Here is an 11,235-nt window from a genome sequence, read left to right as displayed (position 1 = left end):
ATTAAATTAAACTCAAATCATATATTTAAATTTAAAAACAAAAATTAAATTTTAGTGACAAAATTCAATAAAACAGAAGTAAAATAAAATATAGTGATAAATATAATTTAACTCAAAGTACAATAAAAATAACAAACAAAATAAAATAGTGAGACAATATTTAACTTATAAAGACAAATTTACGCGTTATCCTAAATAAATTTTGAGGATACAATGAAGTCTAGTGGTTATTTATGTTTTGCACCAATGAAAATAATCTATTAAACATTGAGTAAGGATATTCATTTTATAAAGAAATGGTTTTATAGAATAATCTACGAATATTAGAAGTTAGAAGAGAACAAAATGAAACTTTGTCTTGAGTACTTATTTGTATGTATTGCAAATGAAATTTGTCTCCTATTTATAGAAGCTTCCATAATTCTTCATAGAGATATAACTATTTAATATATACCTATTTGGATAGTCACAACTATCAACATTGAATATTACTATTCAATAGATATTAATTGAATAACCATAATTTCTCGTTGACAATCAAGCGACGAACTTTTAGTAACAAGAGAAGTATAACTCATCACTTTTGGTTACTTATAACTTTTCATTTACAATAATTGGAACATTATGTATATTTTAAAATGTTTCAACAATCTCTCTCATTTTTAAAACATTTTAGATTTTGATAATCTTGAAAACTAATTGCATAAATAGAAGTACGTTATGATTGAACTTTCACTTAGTGAAAACATGTTGAAGTTAATCAAGTTTGCATGGTAAACCAGGTTATGAACCAATTATTATACTTCATTAATCGAATACATCTCACACAACAAGTTCAACACTAGCTAATGCATAGTATTCGGAGACACTATTATGGTCGTGTGTCTATAACCTTTTTCCATGAACGTTGTTAAGAGTCAAGCCTTTGAACTCCTAAAAACACTAATACCCACCTTTCCCCTTATTATTATGAGTAATTAAAATTTTTTATCCAACAACAATATATTATATATTTTTTTATAGTGGTAGTAGTCATATACCGATGATATACTTTGTTTTATTGAACTCAAGACTTGACGTTATACCAAGTATTGAATCAAGTTTCTGGAAATCTTAAATATTACTAACATATACTTTATCCTTAAATTTCAAATTTCCAATGTAGCATTTCATTTTGGTTTGGGAAGGATTCTTTTTAAGGTCTTACATTGATAAGGTTTCATCTATAGAAGAAATGTTGAGGGAAAGGGAGCAAATGAGAAGATTATGGGTTGACCAGCTTAAAGAGGCTCAGGACAGAATGAAATACTACGCAGATAGACACAGGCAGGAGAGGCAGATACGGTTTATCTAAAAGTTCAGCCTTACAGGTGAAGGTGATTGGGCTTGAGGAAGAATTTGATTGCTAAAAGTGAAACTTTAATTACCTACCTCATCTCACCTACACCTAGTTTCTCATATTAAGAGAAAAGTTGGTCCTAAAACACTGTTTAATATAGCTCCACCACAACTCAACAGTTAAGCTCAGAATTGAGTTTACCTTTGCAGATACGCATTTTGTTGGGATAATTAATATATTGAAATTTACACTTTGCTCAGCTGAACTGCATCCTCACCGTTTAGTTAGATGATAGCTTCGGATATGTCATGATTTACAGTGACATGTCAATCATTTATCTTTTACATGTATGCAGCATGCAAGGAAACAAATTTAAAAGTTGAACATGTGTGTGTTTTTATCATATTGGCTATTGTCAAATCAGGTGGGTGTTAAGGAATCGGGGTGGATTATAGCACAGAAAATTTATACAATATTAAAGTATACGTTCTTTTAAGGGGGAGAGATGACATCGTACTTAGGGGCCTAAGATGATATTAATCCGTCATGATCATGCTTATTGGGCCTAAGTTTTTCTACCCCGCCCAACAAATTGGAAACTAGGGTTTTTGGATACTTTATATATATCGTCGTTTCGTCTAGTATAGGTTTTGTGATTAGCTGCGGAGCCTGCCTACTCTTACCTTTTTCAGAGATTTGATAGAGGAAGAGCAGCTCACCTAATCCATCATGGGTCACTCTAATGTCTGGAACTCTCACCCCAAAACCTACGGCCCTGGCTCTCGCGCCTGGTATTTTCTTTTCTCTCTCTCCCCCTCCTTTTGATTGCTAAAGAAGAAGACTATTTAGATATTAGTTGTTGTTTTTAGTTTTTGAATGCATGATTGCCTTCCCCAACGATTCGTATGTTTTGATGCCGCGAGGTTTGCGTGGATTGACGTTATTTTGATTAGCATGTAAAAATATGAATATTGCATAAATGATGAGCATATCAGAGCTTATAAAAATATAGAAATTCCTAAAATGCGATTATGGTATGTCAAAATTACACAAACAAATTATATATTAACTATGGGGTTTAATTTGGTCTTGTCTTGATCAAATGATTTAGCGATGTTTGATGTTTGTTTTTAATATGATAGCCGTGTGTGCGGGAACCCCCACGCCATCATCAGGAAATATGGACTCATGTGTTGCAGGCAGTGCTTCCGTAGCAATGCCAAGGAAATTGGATTCATTAAGGTAACCCTAAACCCCTCTTCATTAAATCTTTTTTATGTTTTAGATCAGCAGTTTGTAACCTCTGGGTGTTTCTTGTCTTCCTTTTTTGCAGTACCGCTGAAGAATTTATGTTGGGAAGAACTTTGTTAGAGTATGAGCCTTTGGTAATGTGATTATTGAATTAGAAGGATAATGTTTATTGTTTTCAGTCTGGACATCTAAAGTGGTTGTTGAACTAAGGATACTTTGTTGTTTCTCAATCAAGTAATCATACTGTTTTTTTTAATATTTCTTAATTTCTTTATGATCAAGAAAAGATGCAACAGGAGTGCAACATTGAGTAAACAATTAGGCAGCTTAGTGCTTATTAAGTATACTTAAAAGTTGGCATCCTTGGCATGTTAGTCTTCAGGTTTTAGCATTGATTGAGACCCGAAGCTATTTTCGTTTTAATTCTTGAAGGCACTTGTCGAGGATGATACTTTAAAACGTGGTTTGAGGACTTGCTCTAATGTCTGTGAGTGTCCTGCATTTTGAAGCCCATAAAAAAGATGAGCTTGTCGGTAACCAATTGCTAGGGTGTAATTGAGCTAAGCTGAGTTCGAATTTCGGAGTTTGATACTCTGCCCGAGCTCGATCAAACATCTATCTTTGAGCTTTAGCTTGGCTCAAGATATAATTGAGCTATTTGAGCTTGATTAAGTTCGGTTACCAACCTTTTGTACTCAAGTTTGAATTTGAGCTTGAGTTCTGCCTAATAATTAAGCTTAAGGTTAATAATATAACATAATTTACTAATATAAAAATATCAAAAACCTTGATAAGGCTTGCAAGCTATTCGAGTTAAGTGTTACTAAGCTTGAATTTGGTTAGCTTGATAATTACATAATTGAGTTTGAATTTTTTTAGTCAAACTCGAATGGTTTATGAGCACCAATGTTTCATTTACATTTACATCCTTACCAATAACAATTCCCAACTAAAACCGGTTGAAATGGGTTTAAAAAAAAATCTGTTGAGTCGATGGTTGAATTGAATATTATAAAATTTTAATGATATTTTTATAGAATTGTAATTATTTTGATTGGGAATCAATGGTGAAATGGATTGAAAACATGCAAGTATTGGCATGCAAGGAACCTAAAGACTGCTCAGCAAATAGATTCCTATAGTCGTTCATGTCCAACTTTCCCACATAAGTGACACTGTGATCTATTATTGGGAAAACAACCTCTGCTCTTCCTCTCATAAAAGAAGTTGCTCGAACAAATGAAGGACCCCTTGGTCTAAACTGTGTACCAGATTATAGCCAAGACTGATTTCGACCATTCACATGGTGAACAGATTCCCTATGTGGGATTTGTTGAGACTGATGCTTTGCACTATTAGCACTCACCCAACCAAAAGAGGTAGCACACTCTTTTGTCTATCCTCCATATCAACAGGAAATGATGATACAGCCTCTACATCGTAAGGTTGCTTGCTGGTACTGGTAGTGCTGTCACAGACTCATAATCCGGTGTAAGACCATTCAAGATAGCTGATATATGCTCAGTATCTGATATGTTTTCACCACACATAACGAGATTATCACAAATCATCTTAATCTATCTCAAGTGAGCATCTGAGATTCATTAGAATAAAGTCTATGTACAGCAGTTCATATAGAAGAAGCAGATCCACATTTTGCTAAATCAGGCAAGATTTCAACACTCATCAGCCACGATGCCAATGCACTATCTCGTTGACCATAAGTCATACGCTCAGGATTCTTCACTTTCTATACAAAACTAACCATCTATTAACTGCTCACTTAATGGCGTTAAACCACACGTGACGATAATGCTGAGTCAACATGGTCAAACATAGTCGTACTCTGATACAGCACATCATTAGGAAGTTCAGTGCAGCAAAAGACTGTTACTTAGAATTGGGTTTTTTATTTTGTAGGAAGGGAAGAAGTCAAGGGTTTGATAGAGAAGCAAACCAAAGTACTCATGCTTTGGCTAAGTTAGGTTTAATTTGAATATATATCAACGGTTGAGAGAGCTGAAATCGCAAAATCAATTGGTGGGCTTCTGATGAGTGGGCACATAATTTAGAGAAGGTATTCAACTGAATAGGGATTGGGTGTGGGCATTTACGCAACAGGAAAAAGCTAGTTAATTTGGTTAGTCAGACAAAACCCGATTAACGTTTGATTGAATGTAATAAAGTCGTGTTTTCTCTTTGAACCCCGCATTGGGTGGGAATCAATAACCCAAATGCGTTGGTGGATTGGGTTGACACTAACTAATCAACCCACGCCGTAACTCTATCAACCTAATTTCACTACCATCACACGACTCTTTTCCAACTTTATTTATGTTACATATTAAAACTTAAATTTTCTAATTATTAAATTATTTTTCAAAGGTGAAATCAATGTTCAATTCATTTCTTGGACATACAAATGTACATTCAAAGCATTAAGCGACATGGGATCCTCGATTGGAATTACCATTTATACTAAGGAATTTCTTTGGGTTTTAATTGAATAATCAAAAGAAAAAAAAATTCAATTCAGCTTAAACAAATAAATCAATGAATTGCCAGCAGCTGACTGCAATTGGGAGATTTCACAACAATGAAAGCATTCACTGTACCCAACAATTCATCAAAGATATAAATCCCAGAACTTATTCAATATATATATTGTAAATTCAATTATTCCTTAACCATCAAGACATGGGGTTTCTTGGTCGGCAATGGACTTTCCACCTCTTGTTCTGCATAGATTTGACCAAATCTTCCATCTTCATTTTCCACACAAGCGGGCATGTTTAGGTCAAAGTCAAAGTTGAGACGGTGGCTTTGGCTCAACGCGCCGCCGTCTGACAACGTCACCCCACTCACGCTACCGCTTTTGTAACTGCTGCTGTTGTTGTTGCCACCTTCGTAGTGGCAGCGTTTGTGGCCTCCCAAGGCTTGTCCCGTAGGGAAAGACTTGTGGCAGATGGAACACTCATGGGACCTACCCCTCCCGCTACTGCCGGCGGCGTTGGTTTCAGTGGTTATAGATGGGTTTTGGGCGGTGGAGGGTTTACGGTGGCTGGCTTTGTGCCCACCCAGAGCTTGATAAGACGGGAAAGCCTTGTTGCAGACGCTGCACTTGTATGACAAGTTCAAATGAAGAGGATGAGCAGATGAGGAGGAAGAGTGAGGATGATGATGAGCAGCGCCCTGGGGCGAGCCACGAGCTAGCATGATGAGGCAGAGAGCAAGATGCTCTTCTTCGGTGGTGGGGGTAGTAGGGGAGTCGGTCCGTAGTCGCTTTGAACGTTTGCCTTTCTTCCAAGTGTCGACGTCGTCGTATTTGTTGGTGAAAGGTGTAGGCATGGTAGGTGAATTCAGAGCTTCAAGTGCCATATTCTTCAAAAAGGTTTACAAGGAAAGATTGATAGAAAAAGTAACAAGTTTGAAGTTTGATAGAGTGAGTGAAAAACGGTGTGGATGTAAGCAGTATATATATAGATAGATAGATACAAGTGGAGAAGGGGAGTGGGGGGTTGAGCTGCTATTAACCAGCGAAGTCGGTCAACTAAGCGGAAAAAAGTGGGAGGGTATATTTTTTCTTCTTTTATACATTTCTGATTAGTAGCTGAATTACGGGTTTAGCAGTAAAACACGTATTTAAACAGGTATTGATGGAACTTTCATTCTTCAAAAATTTGTCCAATACTGGATATTCCAACATAATAAATTTTATTGTCCTCTTTTCGAGAATTTAGAAGGGGTGCAATGAACCCACTTGCGTTGCGGATTTAGTGTGTGTCCACCAACTGTTCTGGAAGATGGAAAATTTGTACTTATTCGTGTTTTAGTTAGGCATGGTTTTGTGGATTTTGCATAATGAAGCAATGGAGGGGGAATTCATGTAAGACTTCATACCCATTGCAACCATAAAAAGAAAATAAAGTCAAAAATATGTATTATCTTTCTAATTAAGATTTTTTTATAATTTCACCAGTTAAATAATTTTTAAATAATAATAAAAAAGAGAGAGGATAAATGGGTAACAAAAACAGCAGAAAAAAGAGGGTGGGGGAAAAAGGGAAGCATCTGGGATAAGATACGCTAAACCGCAAGCTTATAAGTTACAGGTGGCGCAAATGGCATCCGAGTCAACTACTTTGACATACATAACCGACAAGTATGTATGATATAAATCCAACTCACAGCCGTCTATTTGTTGGGAAGCATCCACTATGAGGCCACGTGGATTTCACATTCCTTCTCTTGCCACGTCGTATCTCTCTACCTTCACCACCCAGTTATTGCCTTCAATTTTTAGTTAATTAAAGTGGGTGTTAAGTGCGTTAATATGAGTAGGTTTACGTGTGAGTTTGGGTACGTAACACTGGCAGCCCACTGATGTTATCATGACCTATAAATTAGTTAGTACAATAGATGTTTAAGCACTAATGTAATAATAAATAAATAAAAATAAAAACAAGCAGTGGTCCATTTGTCACATGTACGTATTGTAACTCCGGAAGCAAATAAAAACAAGTATGATTAGGCAGCTTACTCCTGTGCACATATATCTCTACATTATTATTTTTTTTTATAATTTTATTTTACGAAAGCAGTTCAAACAATGGCATTAAGCCAAAGAAAATGGTTATCAACATAACCGGCTCTACTCTTACAAAGCAGAAAAAGAGAAGGAATCATCACTAGTGGCTTAGGCGTCGGCTACCAACGTAGATCATTAGCGCGTATGATCTTCGTTATCGAGTGATCTCCTCCATTTTCACTAAAAACCTTACTTACAACAGAGAAAATAATGAAGCGCGAGACAAAACCAAACATCATCAATAACTAACCGAAAGACACCTCGAAACCACCTCAGAAAGAACGTGAACAACCACCAACGACCACCAAACGGAAGTTGAAACAATAGAAATCTTAGGATCTGACGAAAAATGAAACAGCATCCCAGTGCTTTTTGTCATCTCAAAACTGAAATTCATAAATTTCAAGATAAATGATGAGTTTGGATAGGCGATTGGTGCGGTGCGTTGCGTTTAGCATGCTTTTTGTCTTACGCTACGGTATCGTTACAGAATCTAATCTCACCGCCACCGTTATTTTTACACTAACCACAGGTAACTGCACCGCTCATCCAAATTCACCCGAAATCTTAAATTTTAATAATTTGAAGTGTCGCTATCCCAACTTCATAAATATATGTAATTCTAACTAACAATTTATGAGATCATCTTTTTTTTTCCCCTTATCTCATACCATAAATATATTAAAAATCTTTAAAAGTATTAATAAATCTAAAATTATTAATATTAGTATGGTTCTCGACTTATCGCTTGGTATTAAGTTGATTATCTATTTGTGTGAAATTATAGATTAAAAATTTGAATGTTAAAATATATTTTAAGTCCCTATACAGTTCAACATTTGAAATCTAGTCTCCTTATTCTTATTTTCAAGAATATAATTCTCTACTTTTGGATTTAAAATTAATGTCTAATTGTTACTACTACTGTTATAATTCTTCTATTGAATTCTCTAACATGCCATTTTAAAATTAAAAAAATACTTGATAATTATGTAACAATTAAAAAATATTGAAAAAGCTAATTAGAATTTTTTTATAAAAAAAATCATATCGCAATCATCATGATGAATTTTTTTATTGGAAAGTGTTCTTAAGAAAACTTGTCGTCAAGCATTTTTATTGAAATAGTTAATAATATTAACTACTTAGACTAATTAACAACATTATAAAAAGTAGATAAGCTAAATTATGTAAAAAATCAAATCATACAAATTAATGCTCAAGTTTCAACATATTCTAATAGCCAAAATTAAATTTTCACCATGTCTTACAATGCAAAAAAAAAAGTGATGGGATCCACACAGGGCGAAGCTAAAAATATTTTTGGGTGGAATTAAGTTGTATATTTTACAATAGTAAAATGTAATTTTATTATTTTAGTAGCCTATATTTTTATAATTTTAAAAGATTAAATCAATTTTTATCATTTTGTGAGGAGCAAAGTGTAATTTTACCATTATTAATTTAAAATTTTATAAATTATAAAGAGGATTAAAGGTAATTTTTCCATTTTAGTGGGTCAAGGCTCCTATTAGCCCTTGGCTCCACCCCTAAAGTCACGTGTTAGTCTTTAAGACAAATAGTATTCAAATTATATATAATCATGTAATGCTTTAATCAGAAAGTTAACTATATTAACTATTTGAGGTAATTAATAACATTAAAAAATTATAAAAAATAAATTATGTTAGAAATTAAATTATATATATTAAATATTTAGACATAATAAACCAAAACTAAAATTTAACCTTTTTGTAAAATAAAGAAAATTGGTGAGTGTACCACTTGTCAACACCGTCCTTTTATACGTAGTTATATTAAAATATAAGGATATCAGCTAACCTTCAGTTCGGAACTCTGTATCTCTGTCCAAAAGTTGAAAAAGAGTTTTGATCGTGGGGATGCCTTAATTTTAAAGAAGAATAAATAAAACAATTTATGTATTTTTTTTTAAATAATTGATCGTATTTTTTTTTGGCATAATACTTAGAATTAATCATAGTCCATTCTCAACCCATAAATAGGAGGATAATTCGTTTTAGCGCACTCGAACCAACGTCCTTCTGCATTGGCAACAATACCCATACCAATTTAGTTAAAGACTTAATCGACAATTTATGTAGTTTTTTTAAAATTGTTTACAAAGTTAAGAAAAACTTCAACAGTAATATTATTAATAATAATTCAAATAAAAATAATAGAAAAAATTACAAATAGGGGCATAGCTAGACCTGTCCATGGGCCGGACAGCCCGGCCCGATGGCCCGCCCAAAATATGGGAGGGTTCGGGTAAAAATATAGGCCCGAAATATGGGCTTGGGCAAAAAATGAGGCCCGTTTAAAAAATGGGTCGGGCCTTGGGCACCACTTTTTTGGCCCGGGCCCGGCCCGAATATAATAAATATATATTTTTTATTTTTATTTTTTAATTTTAAAATAATTTTTTTATTTTTTAAAAATAATTTTTTAATGTTTATTTTAAAAATGGGCTGGGCCTGGCTCGGGCTTATGATATTTTTCCCGGGCTGGGCCTGGACAAAATTTTAGGCCCATATTTCGGTCTGGGCCAGGCCCGGGCCTAGGAGGCGGGCCGAAAATTTTTTCCCGGCCCGGCCCATGGACAGGTCTAGGCATAGCCAAGGGCAAGCAGCGCCTTGATTTTGGCTCCTTGGTTCCTTTTGAATTAACTCTTTAATTAAATGAAAAATTACATTTTCAGATTTTTAAAAAGTTTAATAATTCAATTTAAATTATTTTATCATGTCAAAACAAAACTTTTAGGTATTCCGTAAGTACAAGTAAAATCACACTTTTGAATAGGAAAACAATGCATAGGAAGAGTACAAGAATCCATCTCAAGTGTTTTCTTTCTTTTAATTTTTGGGTTTCCTTAATGGGAAAGTGCTAAATTTTGAAGATAAAAAAGTCAAGTTCTTGGGGTTTCTTTGCTTTGGTATTTTGGTGGGTAGGAGATGTAACATAACAATTAGTTTGTTAATTTAGGTTTAAAGTGAGTTTTAAGTTCACTCTAAAACATTAGAGTAATCCTATACGTATCTCTTAGCAATGGTTTCTTGGTTGATTAAATATCGTCATCAATTTGGTCTGATGATGACGAGAATAGGATGCAATTTTCGGTGGTTTAATTAAGATGATGCATTTTTTATATGTTTCAAAATTATTCGAGTGATGTAGTTACTGTTAATTTATCTTTCTCCTCTATTGAGATTATTTCACAGATGGTGGTATTTGTATAGCATACTTATTTACCTAAAGACCAAGCATGAAATGTTTGTAATAGCATATTTATTTACCTTGTTTATTAATAAATGCACTATCATTATTATTTTCATTCTATATTTCTATGTATTGAATAAACGGATTATTAATAAAATCTTGAGAATAATATGATTATTCTTAAATGTTTTAATCAAGTATTATTATGCACTAGACGACAATAATACATTGAGACTAATGTACTATTGGTTGATGACAATATATTATCATGGATATGGGATATCGAGCAAACACATGACTAGATGTTAGAAGAACATTGTACTAGACTAACCTAGCATGAAATACTTATTGGATTATTATATGATAGTCACAACAATTCTCATAGTGATAATGGTATATATTGTAACAGCCCGATTTTCAATTGTATTGGAAAAGGCAGTTTCAGAACCCCATTTCCATAAACCAAGTCTGTGAATATTAAAGTTTGGTCTTTCAAATTTGTCTATTAATTGCTTAATCAGGGTATAGGGACTAAATTATAAAAATTATATCGATATAAGTTTTTAATTGGTCAAAGACTTAGGGACTTAAATTGCAATTAACCAAAGGTCTAAAATGGAAATTAAACTATTTTGGAATATGTGTTAGTGGATGTTGGTGACTTAAACAATAAAACATGATTAGTATGTTAATTAAGAAAGATTAATTAAACTAATCAAATTTTAATTAAGGTATAAAACGCTAAAATAAATAGAGTTGTCATCTTTTTTTCTTTCTTTTTCACCGAACCAACTTAGAGAAAAACCTAAGGGAAGCCATT

General features: G+C 33.6%; 2 protein-coding genes across 2 annotated transcripts; one reads left to right on the top strand and one right to left on the bottom strand.

Moving 5' to 3' along the window:
• Window positions 1–1,902: 1,902 nt before the first annotated feature.
• Window positions 1,903–2,848, top strand: LOC105762776 (40S ribosomal protein S29). The gene is made up of 3 exons (XM_012580669.2): window positions 1,903–2,130; window positions 2,482–2,581; window positions 2,673–2,848. Exons 1-3 carry the CDS (start codon window positions 2,069–2,071, stop codon window positions 2,679–2,681), a joined length of 171 nt encoding a protein of 56 aa, XP_012436123.1. The 5' UTR covers window positions 1,903–2,068; the 3' UTR covers window positions 2,682–2,848.
• Window positions 2,849–5,056: 2,208 nt separating this feature from the next.
• On the bottom strand, window positions 5,057–6,163 carry LOC105762775 (zinc finger protein ZAT10). Its single transcript, XM_012580668.2, has one exon. It carries the CDS (start codon window positions 5,966–5,968, stop codon window positions 5,267–5,269), a length of 702 nt encoding a protein of 233 aa, XP_012436122.1. The 5' UTR covers window positions 5,969–6,163; the 3' UTR covers window positions 5,057–5,266.
• Window positions 6,164–11,235: the final 5,072 nt, after the last annotated feature.

The sequence above is a fragment of the Gossypium raimondii genome, chromosome 12 (genome assembly GCF_025698545.1).
Source record: "Gossypium raimondii isolate GPD5lz chromosome 12, ASM2569854v1, whole genome shotgun sequence".
NCBI lineage: Eukaryota > Viridiplantae > Streptophyta > Magnoliopsida > Malvales > Malvaceae > Gossypium > Gossypium raimondii.
This window is presented reverse-complemented; position numbering and strand designations above follow the sequence as displayed.